The sequence below is a fragment of the Leptinotarsa decemlineata genome, unplaced genomic scaffold (genome assembly GCF_025532065.1).
Source record: "Leptinotarsa decemlineata unplaced genomic scaffold, Ldec_3_MD MMD2_tig00000251_RagTag_RagTag, whole genome shotgun sequence".
Classification (NCBI taxonomy): domain Eukaryota; kingdom Metazoa; phylum Arthropoda; class Insecta; order Coleoptera; family Chrysomelidae; genus Leptinotarsa; species Leptinotarsa decemlineata.
The window spans coordinates 3,406,813-3,428,168 of record NW_027412547.1 but is presented as its reverse complement, the minus strand read 5'-3'; the positions used below and the strand labels follow the sequence as shown (position 1 = coordinate 3,428,168).

Below are 21,356 nucleotides of genomic sequence, written 5' to 3'. Positions count from 1 at the left end.
AGTTGACAGATAGAGAGATTAATAGGTTTGTTCTAGCAAGAAATTTCGGATGGTTTGAAGCTGGTGTTATGGACTGGCCAACTGCGCATGTATGCCGTGAGACTGGTTGCAAATAGTTTGGGATTCATGTCCTGCTAGAACGCTTATTTGTGTTGATAAATGTCAATTGTCATTTTAACTGACTTATTAGTTGGAAATTTGAAATTTATATTTTGTGCAGCGAAAAGTGAAGGTGAAAACCGATAAAAATGAATGGTTTGAATACTCATCGGCTTGGTCGAAATGGAAAAATTCAAAATAGAAGAAATGTTAAAATTGGAAAAAGAAAAGTTATGAATAAGAAAGAAGAGAAAGGAATTATTAGAAACAAGAAATAATTTGCTCAGACAAATGAGCAAAAATAAGAATTCAGATGTTGATAAATATTCTGAATTCAATGTTAGTATGAGGGATTTAGTTTGATATCTTATGTCATACATAGGGTTCCTGTTATGTGATATTATATAGATAGAAGTTATTAGTTTATAAATAAAGTTTCATGTTTGTTTATTATATAGTAGCAAATACTTTGTTTTTTTTATAAATAGCAAATAAACTATCCACTGTGTTTCATATACTTCAATGTTGAAGAATATTCAAATTTAATCAGTGCTGGGGCTGTGCTGTCTCTCTAGCAAATAACAGGACGTGGTGTCATTCTCATCACCGATTATTTTAATGGATTCTTAATCCGGTCGTAAAGTACCCACCCTTGAGCAAATTATATTTTTATACTGTTTTAAAAATCATTCTTATTTTACCTGAATGGATGTTTATTTAACCTATGCCAAACAATGAAATGAACATCAACAAACAGAAATATTACAATTTTATTGCTATCTTAAAACTTGTCAAGCTACAAAATTTCTGTGGTCTGCAGCATCTCTATTGATGTGATTATCTTCTTCCTCTTCCTCATGGTGATTTAACAGCATTTCGACAAGTTCCTCATCATAGGATGATTCAGAATTATTTCCCCAATTTGATTCAGAGCTTGATGACTCTGATGACATTTCGGCTAATCCTACCTGCAATAATGGAGTTGAATAGTTGATGCTTAGTTGAAAATCACCAAATGCTTGTTTGATTTTCATTCAAAAGCATAAAATCATTTTACTCACCTGAATTTCCAAACGCAAATATGAAAAAATTGACAGTTTTGAGGATTACCGTTCTATAAAAAACAAGATTTTTAAACCAAATATCAGGCCACTAAATATTTCTATTTTGGTTTGTCATTTCTTCAGTACATAACATAACCAACAAATCCATATTCCAAAATCATAACAAACGTGATATCGGATCACTCGATCACTCCGAATATTTGCGCATGTCACAAACGGAAAATCCTTACGAATTCCTCTGGGCTACTTCGACAGTTCTCATACGGTTTGCAAACTGGATTTCGTACTCGCTAGAACATGCGACTATTAGTTCGAATCCTGGATTTGCTTTGCTAGAACGCCTATATTCGTATGCGCATGCTTCGTACGATTCCGTATCGTTTGAAATCGCTGCTAGAACAAACCTAATAGGAATTATAAATGCAATTTACAGTATTTGTAGTCGAATATGTTGGTGGGGTAAATGGGATGGTAATGTGATAGCAGAAATCTGTCCATGGAAATACAGGAAATTGAAATAAAAATCGTTTACGGAGATATATTAGACAATGTGTTGTATGTGATGAGTGTTGAGTTTTCCATTTTTCATTTTAAAAGACCAATCCGGGGAGGTAAATTATGAATAATATCTTCAGGAGGAACTGATGAAGTTTTTTCGTGTTTTGAAGGTTTGTATTTATTCATTTCTAGATTATTTGTATACAATAAAAATTTATTTTTACTTTTCCAACATTTGATCTCCTGTATAAAAAAGTAAATTAAGATTTTATTGTAAAGATCAAAAGATTCACACCCTGGAAAGTCTTCTCAGGTACGATGAGACTATTTAACTAATGTAGCTAATGAAACTTTTCAGGGTAGTATAACCTAACCATTGAACTACATCAATATTGGATAAAAAAGGATGCTCTCAAATATTTTATATTTTCAGAGAGTAGGAATTAATTTGATATAATTAGCCTTTGATTTTTGCTGGTCAAATTGTTAGTAATATGGAAAGTCACCACGCCTTACACTGCCTATAACTACTTTTTTTTCTCAAATGGGGAGAACTGAATTTATCCAAATGTTGAAGAAACAGCTAGTTCTATATATACACACACCCATTACTCCATTGATTCTTTATCAGATAGAATGGACAATTTCTCAAATTGAATTTGCGAAGACCCTGGTATAACTACTTGACACATGCGTTGAGCATGATTGGAAACACAAGTTGCTAGAATAGATGAGATATTGCTTTGGAGCCTTAGGATACAAGTAAGGCAGCCACAAATAACATCAAGTCTACATAAAATGTGAATAAAGTTTGCTGTTGCCCCTCGTTTGAATTAAATATTTGGATGATACCTGTGCACACGTGGTAGAGGCTAAAATAGTGTTTCGGAAAAATTTTTATATTGTGGGAGACAAATATATTGAGAATTAAAAAAAAACGCAACTCTATACAAAGATGTGTAGATCATGCAAAGAAGTAACTTACAGACATAAACTGGAAGAAAAAGCCCTCCTGGAACAACTACTTTTATATAAACATTGAATTACAAGAGGGCTCACACCTATTCACACTCGACCAAATAAACTCAGCTTCTCAATGAAGCTGATTGAGTGTATGGTGAGTATGGTGAGTTTTATTGACTTGTATATGAGGTTGGATTATTCCAATCTCTCCGCACACAATTCAGTAGCGTAAATTTCCGCTTGAAATACAGTCGCATAGGTTCCTAAGTAGGTTGATATCTCTGTCCTGTGTCTGCAACTGAAAACACCAGCAGTCTGTTGTAATCTGCATTAAATTGATTTGTGCAATTGGCAATGTGCACAAGTCTATATGCAGTCCATCTAGTCTCTCTCTCCAGAAAAATGTGGAAAGGAGGTAGATTTAGAAGGATCTCCATGGCCCCTGAATGATAGATAGATAGATTGATTTTTATTTAATCACGTTATGAATATACATTTGTGACAAGTCATAGACAATTGGTACAAATTAGTGTGCAAATAGAGAGAACAATATAAAAGCATAATTAAATATAAATTTTGAAAATGATTCACAAAATAGTTAACAAATAAAGAATCGAATTATAAAAAAGAAAGAGATTCTCAAATAAAGTAATATGAAAAAGTAAGGCTATTTAGTCTGAATATGTACTTTGCATGAAATCATGTACAGAATAAAAACAATTTCGTATAAGGTATTCTTTGATTTTCCTTTTGAACGAATTGAAATTCAATTCAGTCACATTATATGGGAGTTTGTTAAATAATTTAATGTCCAGGGAATTTCGTAATGACATTTCAAGTCTAAACCTTGGCTGTCTGAGTTGTTCCACATTTCTAGTTTCATAATTATGATTATATGAGTGTTTAGAGAGTAGTATTTTGTTTTTATGTATTTCTAACAGCGAGTAGAAAATCAACATACAGGGCAAATGTATTATTCTGAATTTTCTAAAAAGTGGTTGGCAGTGTGTGTCGAATGGAGCTCCAGCTATAATTATCATGGCTTTTTTCTCCATGCGAAAAGCTCTGATCGCGTAACTAGATCTACCCCAAAGGAGTATCCCATATGAAAGATGACAGTGAAAAAGTGAATGATACGAAATGATAAGTGTTTCGTGTGTGGTACTGATGGAACCACTGATTGTCTAGTTTCCCTTTAAAAGTGTCCAACTTGGCCCATTTAGTACATAAATACATACACTAATGAAATTTATGTGTATTTGTTTGGAAGACCTAATAAATTATTTTGTGTGAAAATATTACAGTTTCAATGATTTAACATAACGTACAAATATACCCTTTCAATTTATACAATTGATACCTTCTTTTGAAGATGGTAAAAATTTTGTTTTCCGAAAAGACAGTTCTACATATTTATCTCAAAATTTGGAAAATTAATAATTATTTTATTACTTATACTGAATCTGTATAAAAGAATCCTGAATGATTTCTAACGGACTTATATTCTTAAATATAAAGATACCAAAGTTCCTCATCCTGAATGAGGAATATTGCTACAGTACTGATTATTATTTGAAAAACATCTACAATTCGTTACAATATTCTTCAGAAGAAATATGTAAAATATGGGGAATTTTGAAATATGTTGAGAATTATACTTCCGTAGAGATATAACGAGCGTAGAGATAAAGAGCGGTTAAATTTAATTTATCTATGTGGTATCTCCAGGAAGAGAATTATCTCTGCAAATTTATTCGTGCTTCATTCATTATGACCAAAAATCAAATGAATAATGACCAAAAATGAAATGTGAACCTAAAAATTTTGTTTAGCGTATCCTGTGGCTTGAAAATCTAAGGGACACGCCAGTTTGCTAAAAGATACTTCGTTATTTAGAACACTCTCACCGGAAAATGGCAAAATATAAATACAATTTTTTTCATATTTTGATTGGTCAGTTTAAAAGTTGACAATTATATATTGAGTTTAAAATGTCAAAATAAAGTCTTTTAAATACCTGTACACAATTATAAAGATTGTAGACCCACGGACAGGACGAAATAAACGAATATTGTTAAAATTATTTAATATAAGCAATCATTTGTTATATATTATAATCATGTAAGGTAAGCTGAAAAGTACCAAACCTTCACTATTTAGAAAACATTAGAATACGGGTTTGGAGAACTGTCGGTTTACTGTCAAATAAGAATGAAGTTGTAATGTCAGATAATTCTTTGTAATAGAGTTTGATCTAAAAGTATTTGTTCTGTATCCGCAAATACATAACATCATTCATAGGAAATTAATCCTAACGGATAGGAGTTCACGTAAAATCTTTAATTAACAAGTTGAATTTCGTGTTCAACAAACATAAAACTCCTTGAAATGTGAGCGACAGCTCTTTGAATTCAGAATGTATTTCAATGATTTGACACCACACAAAAAAGGCAGATGTTTTTTTTCTTGGGTGTCATCGGCATTGACTACATTTGGTCATTAGCCTCGTGTCCTGGGTAGTCAGTGTTATTAACTCTCCGAGCCACCTAGGGAGCATCATGGCTATTGGCAGTCCGTCAGCCATGTAACTTTGCAGAATCATCCCAACTTCAACTAGATAAGATCTCTCGAGAAAAATATCTGATCGAGGTTGGGATCGAACTCACGACCGGAAGCTCGTGAGTTGGGTGCATTGCCACTGCGCTAATTCACCAAAATTGCAGTTGTTATTAACAAAAACACGCTAAGCGACACAATAGAATCTGATTTTTCGGTCCCACAGCCCTAGCTGATGTTATTAACTAATTCAATTCATTTTATCATCGGCACAATATTTACAGCCAACCCTTTCGAAAATCTATCATTGTTTTTTGTTCACTTTCATTTATTTTTTGAAGTACTTGTTATATGTCGTGTGGCCCACAAAGCTTAAATGCATCCTAGGGCTTCGCGACATGTTGTGTTGCATATTTCACGAGTCGAGACTTGCTTAGCATTTTTTCGTGTCGTGTTATTCCTTAGTATAAATTATGTATTTGTCGATATTAGTGCTCTGTAATTTTATAATGTACGAATAAATTCTTTAAACACCAAAGAATGAACACCCGCTGGTAATAAAATAAGTAAATAAAAGTATGTTCAACGGTTTGAAAAAAAAAATAATGGTGTAGATAATGTACTAAAAAATAATTCGTAAGGTCCTAGGCAGCAGTCATCACACCATTCTCCTCAGCAATATACGGTATTGATCAGGTGAAAAAATAATAAAATCTTTGGGCGTAGCGTAAATATGGAAATACTATTCCCAACGATTTTCTTATTTTCGTATCTGATCAATACTGTAGATGTAGATGTTTGATGGGGTGTGACGACTGCTACCTAGAGGACCTTCCGAATTATCTGCATCATTATTATCTTTTTTTTCAATAAAACCGTTTAACAATTATTTTATTTTCAAGGTTTTAGTTTCTAATTTTCTAACTCAATTCTTCTCATTCTGTTTAGTTCATTTAGTGCCTCAGTACTGGAAATGCCATACCTTGTCTACAAAGTGCTGAAAAGGTGGTGACATTCTTTCTGATAATTTTGCGATATGCAACCTTTTCAGTGACTATTTCTCAACTGTCAGTAGTAACATATACAAACCTGACACTAAAAATATCAATTATTTGTCATCTGCCCATCAAAGTATTTATTTATTTATATCCAGCAACTAAAATGGAAATGGAACAAGTTATCAAAAAAGTTAGTAAGAAAAAATCGTCCAGTATTGATGAAATTCCAGGTCATGTTATTAAAAAGGTTGCCAATGTGATTTCTGAGCCTTTGACTCATATAGTTAACTCCACTTTCATTGAGGGGAAGTTCCTGATATACTGAAAATGTCAAAGGTTTTGCCAATATACAAAAATAAGGGCTCTCCATCTGACTGTGCATCTTACAGGCCTATATCGCTACTTAGTCAGTTTTCTAAGATTATTGAATACTGTTTGTATCAAAGTTTATATGATTACTTTGAATCATTCAGATTATTTTCTTCTAGTCAGAATGCTTATAGAAGAAATAAATCTACAATTGGTGCAATTGATCAACTCATTAAACATGCGCTGGAAATCTTGGAGAACAAAACAGCAGACTTTAGGATTATTTTTTGATTTGAGCTGAGCCTTTGACCTCGTTAACTATGACATACTGTTACACAAATTGCAGTTTTATGGTATACATGGCTCTGCATTGAATTGGGTTGGATCTTACCTGACTGATCCTTTCTATTGCAAAAAGCATACTACTCTGTGGATGAGTTTCTCCTTGAATCCTAATTTGATTGTAGCTTATTAACTTCTTTTTATTGATTGTTTTATATTGACTTTTTTATGTTTGTTTGACCTGTTGAATCAGCCACTATTTTATGATTTTATGATTCAATAAATGTTTGATTGATTGATTCATTGAGTAATACAAGTTAATATGTAATCCGCCATTTTGTAGCTGTAGTGTAGTATACAGTTGGCTAATATGTATGTGTATTGTAACTTAAAACAAATGTTTGTACTGAACTTCTTAACGATCTTGATATTCTTGTTGATATTGATATAATTTTTTCAACCTTATGATTACCGTCTAATTCTCAAATTCCATCACGTAATGTAATTTGTGTCAATGAGTATGTTAATTTGTTTTAATGAGTATGTCTTCGTATTTTTTATTTTTCAATTCATGACCACCATTGATTGTGGAATCCTAAGATGTATATAGCCTGATTTTAATTGCGCCATTTGTTTTGACATGTCTATAAACCTTGTGTTTCTCAAGGCGAATAAAGATATTATTATTATTATTGCACAGAGATTGAAACATGACCGGTGAGAGATCAGCACCGTGCTCAAGCAAATAAGGGTCTGTGTTACAAAGGGACAAAGTACCCTAAAAATGCAAGCCAGTGACGCGCCTCAGGTTATGTTCAATTCCAAAGATATTCTCCAGTTCAATATGCTAAATGCTAGATTCTGAGAGACCCCACAGGAAAGTGCTAGAGTTGAAAAACACTCAATTTTTTCCTTAAACGATGTAGAAAGTCTCTGTCTCGTTTAAAATAAGTAGTTTTTGTTACTGGCCTGGCTAGATATGGAAGAAAATAATTTTGTTCAATGGTTTATTTTTTATAACGTTTTTTTATTGCCAATCAACGAAATCGACCAATTGTGACAATATAAACATATCGTCGATATTCTGTTGAATTTCTTTGTTGATTTATTCATGGATACTCCTAGAGAAAATAATACTGAAATACAGCATGTTCGAGAAACGAGTATTTTTTTTACAAAATAGACTATTCTAGAAAATGTAACATTGAAAATTTCCAGGTGATGATTGCAGTTGTTTTCATATGACTGTTTTATTATTTTTCACATACTGTAGAAGTCGTTACTACGTGGTAGGAAATCATAATGAAGAAAAGAGAATTGGAACTTTCTATGTTTTTTACCACTTTTATTTGTAACTAAAATTACTGCAGTTTCGTTCTATTAGGACATTTTCATACTTAAAGTTCAAACCTTTAAGTAAAAAGTGGTAAAAAACATAGAAAGTTTCAATTCTCTTTTCTTCAGTACATTTTTTGTGACAAAAATTTATATTTATTTCGTTTTGGGACAATGGATGTTGTACATTCAAGTTCACATTAAGAGAATTCAAACCTTTTATCACATTACCTAATTGCAACTTTTGTTTCAGATGACCACGTTAAGAAATAAGACAACAAGAAACCGTTTCTAGTGATACTATCACTAATTTTCGCCATGGGTAACAAATGCTGCTGCCGCGGCAGTGAACCACCTCCACTTCGAAAACCTGAAGTAGATGGTGAGAATTGTTTACATATTTATAATGAATACAGTTCGAAAGATAGTAAGAGATTCTGTTGCCAAGTTAACCAATTCCAAAATAACATTTCATTAAACTGTATAGCCAGAGTTATATAAGAGTTGTATAAGAAAGAAGAGAAAAAGAAACGATATTTTGAAATGATATTTTCATTAAAGTGATTTTCTCTATCTTTACGGAACCAAATATTTTATCGATGCACTCAATGTTACTAAGTAATTCAAATATAAACGAGACTTTTTTTTGTAATTCATTTTTATTTTAAACGCAAAAAAAAATATAGTTTATTTTTTTACATAATCTCCTGATTTGGAAACACATTTTTCCCAGCGGATAGGCAGCTTTCCAATTCCTTCCACGTAGAAAGATGCAGGTCGTGTCTGCAGCCAATTGCGCATGTAGGCTTCAACCTCAGCATCACTATCGAATCTTTGGCCTCCCAAAGCTTCCTTGATAAGGACAAACACATGAAAGTCACAGGGTGACAGGTCTGGACTATAAGGAGGATGTTCCAATGTTTACCACCCCAGTTGCTCCAATTTTCCTTAGTCAAGGCTGCTGTATGGTGGCGAGCATTGTCATGGAGAAGAACCACTTCCCTGATCGATAGGTCTCGTCTTTTGCGGCGATATACAAGTCGCCGCACACAAAATGTCGCAGTAGTAGGCCGCATTAATTGTCCTGCGCTCGAGCAAAAAAAACGAGATACAGCAATCCACCCTGGTTAAAAAAGACGGTAGCCAAAACCTTTCCAGCCGACAAACGTGACTTGGCCTTAACTGGTCCAGGTTCTCCTTGTTTTCTCCACTCCATACTCGCTTGTTTAGACTTTGGGGTGTTGTGGTGCGCCTATGTTTCATAATAGGTGATAATGTGAGTGAGAAATTGGTCTTCTTGTTCCCGAAATCGTGCAAGAAGACGCCCACACACCTGAAGACGTTGCAATTTCTGGTCAGCTGTGAGAAGGCGAGGAACCCACCTGATGCACACCTTACGGTACCCTGGCTCCTCTGTGAGTATGGAGTAAGTGCTCCCATAACTTATCCCGACCTCACTTGCAATTTCAGAAGTGGTACGACGTCTGTCATCTTCAATAAGCCGTCGAACATTGCTGATGTTGTTCGCTGTAATGCTGGTGCGAGGTCTGCGGTCATGGCTCTCATTTTCAACACAATCACGACCCTCCACGAACTGTTTATGCCATGCAAACACTCTGGGTCGCGACAGTGTCTCTTCCCCGAACTGGGTAGTCAATCTCTTCAAGATTTCGGCCGGTTTTACGCCTTGTGCGGCGAGAAACTTAATTACAACACGTTGTGCAATTGACGGATGTCACATTGTCGTGGTGGACACTGAGACGGTCGAGAAGGCGAGCCCACGTGCTTTCCCTACTCCTGACAAACCTACCCAACAACAAACCTAGGGGGACGTCCTCCCTCCGCTATTGTTTCGACCTGAAGGTTGAAAAGCCTCGTTTATATTCGATTCACTCACATATTTGTTTTTAAATTGATTATAATGGCCAAATTTTGATTCTTTTTACCAAGTTTTACCAAGTGATCATCTTCAAGAGGAAGATCAAATCTGATCTTTCAAAACTGATACCATTCCTTTTCGCATCCTTCTCACCCTTGTGCTCCAGGTTCCACCATTATCTCTTGGTGTCAATCACCCTCTCACTTCTAAATACGGCTATCTTGCATACCTTCCCCATATTTTCTTGAAGCTCTGTGCCTTCTGTTCAAAGTCCTATATCCCTCAACAATTCTAGGCAGTAGTTAGACATATACTATTTGATTTCTGCCTTTTGAACCCCATGTATATTCATCACCTTCACTTTCCTCACCTTGGGGAGTCCCATCATCTGCAACTCAACCATCTTATGATCACTGATGGTTTCTTACATGCAAACATTCTACTCACTCACCTACATCTCATTCAGGTCAGATGGTAAGTCTAAAAACTTTATTTGGTCCGCAGACTTCCAAGGTATTTGCCTTGGAATGGATCATTCCTAGTAGATTTTGCCAGAAGCCTGAAAATGTTCAGTGTTCGTTTAGCAAAGCCTAAAGCAATGCCAATGATAGGTTCTGGTCAAATGAAACCGTTTGCAGTGCCTTCCAGGCCAGTATGGCCAAAAACCTAGATTTGAAACAATTTTTAGTGTCTTTTCATTGACTGGTTTCTGCCAATCTCTCCATACACAAATCAATATCGTTGTTGCCGCTTGAATCTTGAGGTAATTTTAAATCAATTCGCTCTCAATTTCTTCCTCCAGGAGGATCCGACCTTCTTTACTCAGTAACGGGACTGTATAAGGTATTTCGAAGTTGACAGTTGGAGGCATTAATCCTGAAATCATTCCCAGAATGTACATCAGAGAGCTTTACCTGAGCCATTTGCTGTGGAGCTTTATGCCACCAAGCAAATGCTCTGTAAATGATCATTGGTCTGGCAATCATCAAATATTCAATAGGTTTGTTCATAGGGGCAGTCTGGAATGAGGGGAGAGCTCTGAAATCTGCATATAAGAGGAGAAATGATAGAGAATGCTAAAGTAGAATAGTTGAGGGATAGGATAGTGCGACACCAGGGTGAAAATCCTTGTTATAGTGCACATCTGAATATCTAAAATACTACTGGTGTAGGAATGTACGCTTTCACGGCTTGCGTCAATGTTTTGGTTGGTTTCTGGGTTTTGTCTTGTTCTTCTTTGGTTATAATCTCCAAATGTTCCAACTGCAACTACGGCAGTCATCTTTAGTGGCAGGGTCGAAATACTCTTCTTCACGTATCAACTGCAACTGAGTTTCAGCAAAACCCTGAAACCAACTAAAACATACTACTGGTCTGTAATTTTCTTGTATATTTTCATCATATTTAGGTAACTGAATAAGGTAGGGGTTTTATCAGCAAAATATTTTCAAGACAAACATGGGAATTTCATTACATTCCAAAGAGCATTCAACTTATTTTTAAGTTTCACTCATTTTTTATAATTTTCTGGAAATAGTGTTGTTTGTTGAACTGTTCGGTTACAATTTCCTAAGCTACTGGATTATCTGACTGTTATCCAAGTTTGGAAATATGATTTTTTGTCATACTCATTTGCTTGAAATATTTATTGTTTCATAAGTACATCTGACTTAGATTGTTTTTTTTTTAGATTGAATAGGTCCTTTGAGATTTCTTCTTGAAATTTTTACTTCTTACAAACTTATAAACTCTTTTCTTTCAGTCATAATTCCCCGTCCGCCACATGTCACTGTTACGATTGACAATCCTCTACATGAAAATCGCCAACCAGTGATTGAAGATAGAAATAGGTCAGCACCAAAGAGACGCATCATGGTCGCAATGTATAACTACGAAGCAAGGGATAGCCAGGACATATCATTCAAAAAAGGGGACCGAATGGAAATTCTTGATGATTCAGACGGAGACTGGTTAAATGCTGTGCATCTAATTACCAAAGAAAGAGGATATATTCCGGGAAATTATGTTGCTGCAGAATTGAGCGTGGAAAGTGAAGAGTAAGGCATATCTTCATACATAAACTTCGTAAAAAATATTTGTATGTTTACGATTGTGTGTTGATTAGATTATCTACCTTCTCCGACAGTGCACGCTAAATAATGAATATGATGTGAAGATTTTTGATACCTTGCATAGATTCTTGTCATTTACGCATTTAAAAATTAAATACAGTACAGTACAGTTTTTGAGTTAATCCATCTTCAAAGTACAAATATTCAAGTCTTATCTGTTTATAATATTAGTTCAAACTTAGACTAAGTAATCCACATGGCCGAGATCGTGTTACTGGCTAATAATGTATCTTTCAAAATGTCAAATAACTTTTGAAATAAGCATCCTAACACTTCTTCTCTGACCATTCCAGCTTCGCCCTTATCCAAAAGTCTATCCACGACGTCAGACTTAACCTCAAGGGCAGTTATCAAACTCAAAAATTCGTCCAGTTATTTTCAATACTTTTCTCCGAATATCTCATGAAAAAGCCCAATATGTTAGTCACAACAAGATCGCCAATCAGAATAAAAAGTTAGCATCACTCCTCAAACACAAAAAACCCCAATCAGTCACTTCACGACCTCACCGATCAACTACTTGAATTCAAATTTTCACAAAATATTGTCCTAAATACACTGAGACAACTCAAATGAATATGTAAATTAAATGAAATTCACCAATACAATAAACAGATACGAGAGCCCAAAATGAAAAACAGATTGTCACACAATACTAATTCACATTACTCCGTGAAAACAAAGAAGACAACAAACAATCCTTCAATTGCAACTCCACTTATGTAATGAAATAAAATGGTTTGATGAAAATCGGATAGAAAGTTAGCTTACCATTCCATTCAGTTGGCATTGACAGATGTCGTTCAGATCCCTTAGAAGTAAAACCTTTTAATACACGCTTTATATTAGCTTCACCTGTATGTATGTTTGTTTGTAACTCTTCTTTTCATTTCATATCGGGATCTGTATTTGACAGAATTATCGACATTATTGCATGATCTATTTGCGAGCAGATGGCGCTGCATGTAACCTCCTTGATATATAGCTGATATAGCTTGATATTAGCTGTACCAGCAGAGAGTCAGGAGGAATTAAAATCAAAAATAGAGGAATGAATATCACTGTTCTTAAATTGGTGTGAAATGAACAATCTGATTGTAAACTTGACCAAAACAAAATATATCTATTTTAATTTAAAAAACGATCTGAAAAAGCAATCTCTTGCCTTACTAATCAATGGAATGGCACTGGCATGCACAAGCTGTACAAAATTCCTTGGCGTTCATGTAGACAACTGTTTAAAGTGGTCTGACCATATCACAGTTGTATGTGAACAAAACCAATCAAGGGTATTATGCAATTTCAAGAATTAAGAATTGTATGCCTTTACGCGCCATTTTAGATGTATATTACAGTCTGGTCCATAGCCGTCTAAGTTGTAATGTGATCCTATGGGGAAACAGTGTTGACAAATATAGGGTTTTCATTGCTCAAAAAAAAGTTATTAGTAAATTATTAGGCATCCCTTGGAGGGAATCATGCAAGACATTTTTCATTAGTCATCAAATTTTAACCTTTCCCTACATCTACATCTTTAAAATACTTTTATATGTTCGGGAATGTATAACAGACTGTATTAAGAACTCATTCTATCATAGCTACCCAACTCGATATGCAGAGGAGTTGAGCATTCCTAAACATAAAACTATAAAATTATAACATTCTCCCAAATATACAGGGCTTTTCATGATGAGCGTTAATTAGACGTTTCTGACAAACTATTTAACGGATCAACCTGAAAATTTAACAGTATGCATAAATCAATATGACCTACACGCCTAAAATATTTCAGACGAAGCAGCGTTGTCGCTTCTACTATAAAGTAGCGGCTTCTTTGATTTTTCAAATGGAACACCCAGTATATAATATCATATCATGATTCATTATCACTTTGTCAACAAATTCATATACTATTTCCCTATACCTATCTATTACCGTTTAGAAGATATAAATTAATTTCAATATTTTTTTTACCAAATATGAACTTTTATAAATGATAATCTTCAACTCTCTTGCACTAAAACGATACCAATTTCGAATTGACTGATCTGAGACAAAAAGAAATATTACTAAGTATAAAAAAAATGTTGAATATCCAAAATAAGTGATGAATTCAAAAAAAACGTGCAAGAAAACCACGTCAGTTTCCGTTTGAAACAGTTTATCTCGAAAACCGTTGAAAATAGAAATAGTATTATCTGAACAAAGTTAATCTAAAATTGGATGTAGAGCTCAAAAATGTTGAAATACACAGGGTGTTCCATTTGAAAAAATTGAGTTCCACTCATTTTTTCATGAGATCAAAGTGTTTGCATTTTTTGAAGACCCTGTATGAGGCAAATGAAAAATTTGATCGTTTTAGTGCAAGAGAGTTCAAGATTATCAGCATTTATAAAAGTTCATGTTTGGTAAAAAAAATATCGAAATTAATTTATATCTTCTAAATGGTAATAGATAGGTATAGGGAAATAGTATATGAATTTGTTGACAAAGTGATAATGAATCATAATATGATATTATATACGGGGTGTTCCATTTGAAAAATCAAAGAAGCCGCTACTTTATAGTAGAAGCGACAACGCCGCTTCGTCTAAAATATTTTAGGCGTGTGGGTCATATTGACTTATGCATACTGTGGAATTTTCAGGTTGATCCGTTGAATAGTTTGCCAGAAACGGCTAATTAAAACGCTCATCATGAAAAGCCCTGTATGGGAATAAAATTATTCAATCGGTTACCAGACCATTTCAAACAGATGAACACTGTAGCATTTTAAAAAGCAGTTAAAACATTGCTTCTTTCTAAGGCCTACTATAGTATTGGTGAATTTCTCTCGGACCATTTCGACTGAATGGGTTCATGCGACTTTGGCATGCCATATTCAATTTTTATATCTACAATTGTTTTAATTTTTGTAATTCTGACTTTTATTGCATACATTTTTATTGTATTATTTTTATCTACGGATCTACAATTTTATCGTTTAATGTGATTTTTATGTCCTTAATGCTGACCTATACGTTTGTCAACGTCTTTAAGGATGAATAAATATTATTATTATTATTATCATCGACATTAATGCTTGATCGATTCGCGTTCAGATAGCGCTGTACGTAACCATTATTGCTTGATCTCTTCTCAGGCAGATGGCGCTGTATGTAACCTCCTTGATATAATTCGAACCCACTTTACACGTATTTCTTCATTTGAAAAAAGTATTTTTTTATTAATACGCGCGCCTGCTACCTTATTTGTAACCTTCCGTTGCGCGCTTATTAAAAAAAAAGTTTAAACTTATTAGTTTGATGCTCTTTAAAAGAGTTCTTTTTAGTTTTTTAAACTATATTTATATCCATTACTAATATAGATAATACCCAATTGTACTTGACCTTGTCTGATAAAGATATACTAAAGAACAAAACTAAACAGAGTAGTAAAAGGACACTGAACAATGGTGTAAAAATAGAGATTTAGAGGAAGTTGACTACTTCAACTGTGCTAGAAACTCGATTCTTCAATTGGGAAGTAGAACTGTAATCAGTTATATGATATCCAAAATTTCTGAAGAAGAATGAAATAGTGCATTTCCAGAAAGTTTTGTGATACTAGTATCAGACAATCGTCGTCTGAGCCCTCTACCATTCACTATATAATGTGAATATATTATCTTACTATATGATAATTAAATTTAACACACCCATGAAAACAATCCACGACACAAATAAACAAGTTTTTCTGTGTTACTTCACAGTTATGTTTCATCTATTTTCAGTTGAAAGTAAGCCTTAAGAATTTACTAGCTTCAAAACATGTTCTCACATGTCAAATGTAATAATTAAACTTACAGTTCATTTCAAAAAGTATTGTTCCTAATGAAAAATAAGAATAAGAACACGTGTCCGAAAGTGAAAACGAGTTTGCCCCACAAGAAATTGTTAATTTGGTGAAGAAATTGATATTTTTCAAAAGGTCATCACTTAACAAAATGAGAGCAGTTGTAGAGTTTGATAGTTTTCTTTATCAAACTGAGTTGGGGGTTAAAATGGGCACCTATATCATCTCGCTGGAATTGCGAAGGCTGTTTCTTGAAAGCTTGGAACTCTGTTCCGAACCAGAAAATTGTACACTCCTTGGTAAATTTGATGCTTTATAAAGCTCAGATCAGACTTTCCTTGGAGTATTGTTCTCGTGTGTGGAGCTCTGCCCCCAACCTTGATATCGAAGTAAGGTTCGAGATTTGCCTCTCTTCTATACCAGCACTGTCTGGTATTGAATCATAAACGCGTTATGTTTGGGATCTAATTCTCAAACTATTTGAAGTTGAATAAAATAAAAGTAATAGAGATTATGTTTGAATGATTTTTCAGTTTGTTTCTTGCTATGCAATTCAATGATATTAATCATTTGGAAACTTTTTCAAAAATGAAAGAATATTTTTGACTCACAGAAAACATTGTATTCATTACTTGTTTGAATGATTTACGAAGCGAGAAATGGTCACTATTTCTTCGAATGATTTACGAAGCTCCCTTGAAGAACTTCATTCTTTCTAGCACACATTTTTTGATCGTTGAATAAAATACTATTGCTCTATTGTGTCAGATAATTTGTTAATTGGTTTCTACCTGAATGGTTTAAATGCTATTTGAAGATGTTTGAATACAATTATCATTGACTGGGTTTAACAAACTTTTTATTTTATTTTCTTATTAAATTTCAGCTGGTTTTTTGAAAATATCTCCAGGAAAGAAGCTGAAAAACTACTAATGTCTGAGGAAAATAGTCGGGGCACTTTTCTAGTCCGTCCCTCGGAACATAATCCCACTGGTTACTCATTGTCAGTAAAGGATTGGGAAGAATATAGGGGATTTCATATCAAACATTACAAGATAAAACCATTAGATAATGGTGGCTATTACATCTCAACCAATAAGACTTTTGAAACGCTTGCCGAATTAGTAACTGCATATACCAGTAAGTATATTTATAAAATTCTGAATAGAATGTTGGATATTATGTTTAAATTGAAAGGGTTCTAATTTTTGTGAAAGTTTTTGGCTTTCTACTACTCTATCTTGATACAAAAAATGTGGGAATTTTCCAAAGAAGGGAAGAAATAAATTTCATAAGAAATAACTCTATACATAGATGTGTAGATCATGCAAAGAAGCAACTTTTAGACACAAACTGGAAGGAAAAACCCTCCTGAAACGGCTACTTTCACATAAACATTGAATTACCGGAAAGAAAAATTCTTTCAAAACAAATACTTTTATATGAACACTGAATTATACAAAAAACACTTTTCTCTTCTCAGTTTGCATTACAAACATTTTTTATGGAACTAAATCAGATATCATTCACAGCATTTCTACACAATATACTAAATGGAAGGAAGATGAACCACCTGAATCTACTTTCAACTAAGGTTATCAATATCATATTTAAAGATACAAATAAACGTATTAATCAGGTTCTCAAATATGACAGTTTGTCTATAATCAAACAACAATTGCGGTGCTTTCTGTAGTCTCGGTTGGAGAGCTGAATATCAAGTTATTGCTTCATTATTATTCTACTTCTATTATTTATAATAAGAAAATTGTTATGGCTGGGGATAGCCAGTTTGTTATAATACCTGGTAATAATATTCTTACTATCAGAATATTGACTACTTTTTCTGAGAAACGGGTAGAAATAGTTTTTAACAAAGTAGACAAGATCCAAGAAGTACAACAAAGGCACTGTCAAACTGTCAAGTTCATTGGCGTAACTAGGATGAAAGTCTAGGGGGTGCTATAGCCCATAGTAGTCTAGAGAGAATAGAATACCACTTATTAAAGTTGTACGGGGGGGGGGTTTAATTGTTTTGATCTTTTGATAGTAGTTTTGCTATATGCTACGTCATCATTTCCTGCTTTATGTTCATTGCTGAACTGAGTGAATAATTAATTAAAATGATCTGCTATTTCCGCAGGATTTGTAAGAGTCCCTTCACTTTAATTTTTCAATGTTTCTATTTTTATTTTTGGTTTGATAAATTGGTGGATGTAGCTATTACTACGTTATGTGAAATAAAACTTTCTGTTTTTTTACCACTTTAATTTGTACCTAATGTTACTGCAGTTTAATGTAATGGGGAATGTTCCTCCTGACGAAAATCAAGTAGTTTTCATAAAAGAGCTCTAAAACAACGCATTTTATTTAAACTTATCATTTCAACCTTTTTTTTAAATAGGAATAAAATAATGCATTCAACATTTAAAGGGATTCGTTTCTATTTCACCATTTGGCAACATCGGTTATAGCTAATAAGGGACAATAAATCTGTTACCTGTATGAGACAAACAAAGATGACATATTTCTGAGGCGTGCTGTTCTGTTTACTTATGTTCCGAGACATTCTGTGACATATGACATTTTGTGCACCTAACCTACCTTCCTCTATATAAATCTGTTTTAAAATAGAATATCTAGGTATGTATAAATTATTTCAACTTGATATAGGCGCTGTTGCCAATATGTGAATTAGACACAAATCACTTTAAACATTAAAACATCAATTTGAATACTTTTCGAAGTGAATTTGAAAAACTCATGAAATAAACTCAACTTTATTCTGTTCAAACTTGCATTTGCTGTAATAACCCAAATTGAGGAACATTCCTCATTGTTTGAAAATGTCCTTATAGGACGAAGCTGCAGTAACATTAGTTACAAATAAAAGTGGTGAAAACATAGAACATTTAATTTCTCATTTTTCATGTTAACATAATTATTTGCGGAATCGAAACAGTGGTAAAGCAGGAATTTTTTCATCACATTCTTGATTTTTTAAGTTCTATTGATTTGATAGAAAGGGCATTGATAAGACTGGCATTCAGAGAATTTTTACTGATAAATTCGCCTCTTCCATATATTTCTTTCAAGTATTTACTCCATTGTCGGAATAATACTTACCTTTCGAGAACCAAATTTAAATAAAACATTTTTATTTCAGAGAATGCTTATGGTTTGTGTCATGTCCTTGCCAAGCCATGTAAGAAACCACAACCTACAATGTGGGATTTAGGATCCACTTACAGGGACAAATGGGAAATTCCTAGAATGGAAATTAGTTTGATAAGACGTCTCGGGAGAGGAAACTTTGGAGAGGTTCATTATGGAAAATGGAAAGACAGTATTGAAGTGGCTGTGAAAACCCTGAGAGAGGGTACTATGTCTACTGCCGCATTTCTTGAAGAAGCTGCTATAATGAAAAAATTTCGCCATAAAAGATTAGTAGCTTTGTTTGGAGTATGCAGTGAAGAGGAACCTATATACATTGTTCAAGAGTACATGAGCAAAGGCAGTTTATTAGATTTTTTGAGGAATGATGAAGGAAAACAGCTGGAGTTTGAAGAACTTGTTTACATAGCTTTCCAGGTAGGAAGTGGAATGGAGTACTTAGAGTCTAAACAACTCATTCACAGAGATCTAGCCGCCAGGAATGTCTTAATCGGAGAAAATAATATAGCTAAAATTTGCGACTTTGGATTAGCCAGGGTAATTGAAGATAATGAGTACTGTCCAAAACAGGGCTCACGGTTTCCAGTCAAATGGACAGCTCCTGAAGCAATTATTTATGGAAAATTCTCTATAAAATCCGATGTGTGGTCGTATGGTATACTGCTTATGGAACTTTTCACATACGGACAAGTTCCCTACCCAGGACTTCATGGAAGGGAAGTTATAGACTTGATTGAAAAAGGATATAGAATGCCAAAGCCCACATCTCATCACGTACCAGATGAAATATATCAAACTATGTTGAGTTGTTGGGATTCTAATCCTGAAAAACGACCCACTTTTGAATTTTTAACGCATTATTTCGAAGGTTTTAATGTGACGTCTGAGGTTCCTTACAGGGAAGTACCCGATTAATGAATTTTTACACATAAGTGAACTCAGATTTAAGAAATAGTAAGTTTGTCACAACTTATCTTTTTCCCTGAACTGTATCCTTTCAGATCTCATTTACTTTTTTTTATTCGCTTAACTAAACCCTTTTTTTTATTAGAGTTGATTATATACTCATGCTTTTCAAAATTTTGTGTCAAGAATTCAGAATCCATCAAAAAACCATCTGGACAGTTAAGTGGAAACAATTCGTTTTTGTGATATTTGTTTTACTAGTCACTCATGGTAAAGTTACTGACAATTGTAGTTAGGTCTATGTTTCAATTGAAATCATTTTTATATTGATTATTATAGATAGCCTCATGCTTTTTAAAATAATATATCAAAACATTTTATACTCTTATATTATTACACCTCGTACCTTTACTGATGTATATTTTTTATTTCAACATAACAAATTATTTGTCACTTAGGTTGATTAGTATAGTGTTAACTGCCACAATGGTAGAATAGTACAGAGTCCTAGAAATATGCTCTTGTGGAATGTAACTATATAATAATAATGAAATATTTTGTATGTCAGTAACTTTTTACACAATATATCATGAAAATGATAGTGAATTGGACGAGGACCAGTAAATATTTTTCAAAACATGTTGAATATTTTGTTCTTACAGTAGGTCACGATTCTCACCTCTGCCCACTCTTGAATAATAAAAACTGAAAACAAAATTTTAAGGTGATGAAGAAAAGAGAATTGAAACTTTCTATGTTTTTTACCACTTTTATTTGTAACTAACGTTACAGCAGTTTCGTCCTATAAGGACATTTTCAAACTCATACATTAAAAGTTTAATATATAAGTTTGAAAATGTCGTTATAGGACGAAACTGCAGTAACGTTACTTACAAATAAAAGTGGTAACAAACATAGAAAGTTTCAATTCTCTTTTCTAACGTAACTGAAGTTGTTTCAGTTAGTTGTAAGTAACTTTACTGCATTTTCATCCTATAAGACAGTTTCAAACTTATTCATTAAAAGTTTAACGTATAAGTTTGAAAATGTCCTTATAGGACATTAAAAGTTTAATGTATAAGTTTGAAAATGTCCTTATAGGACGAAACTGCAGTAATGTTAGTTACAAATAAAAGTGGTAACAAACATAAAAAGTTTCAATTCTTTTTTCTAACGTAACTACTGTTACTGCAGTTGTTGCATTTAGTTGTAACTGACGTCACTGCATTTTCATCCTATAAGGACAGTTTCAAACTTATTCATTAAAAGTTTAATGTATAAGTTTGAAAATGTCCTTATAGGACATTGAAAGTTTAATGTATAAGTT

The 21,356-nt window shown here is 33.5% G+C and overlaps 1 protein-coding gene across 1 annotated transcript; it reads left to right on the top strand.

Annotated features, from left to right (window-relative positions):
- On the top strand, positions 1 to 20,668 carry Src64B (Tyrosine-protein kinase Src64B). Its single transcript, XM_074173535.1, has 6 exons — positions 1 to 25; positions 1,575 to 1,831; positions 8,358 to 8,486; positions 11,746 to 12,040; positions 16,836 to 17,089; positions 19,116 to 20,668. The coding sequence occupies exons 3-6, from the start codon at positions 8,423 to 8,425 to the stop codon at positions 20,036 to 20,038; spliced, it is 1,536 nt and encodes a 511-aa protein (XP_074029636.1). The 5' UTR covers positions 1 to 25; positions 1,575 to 1,831; positions 8,358 to 8,422; the 3' UTR covers positions 20,039 to 20,668.
- Positions 20,669 to 21,356: the final 688 nt, after the last annotated feature.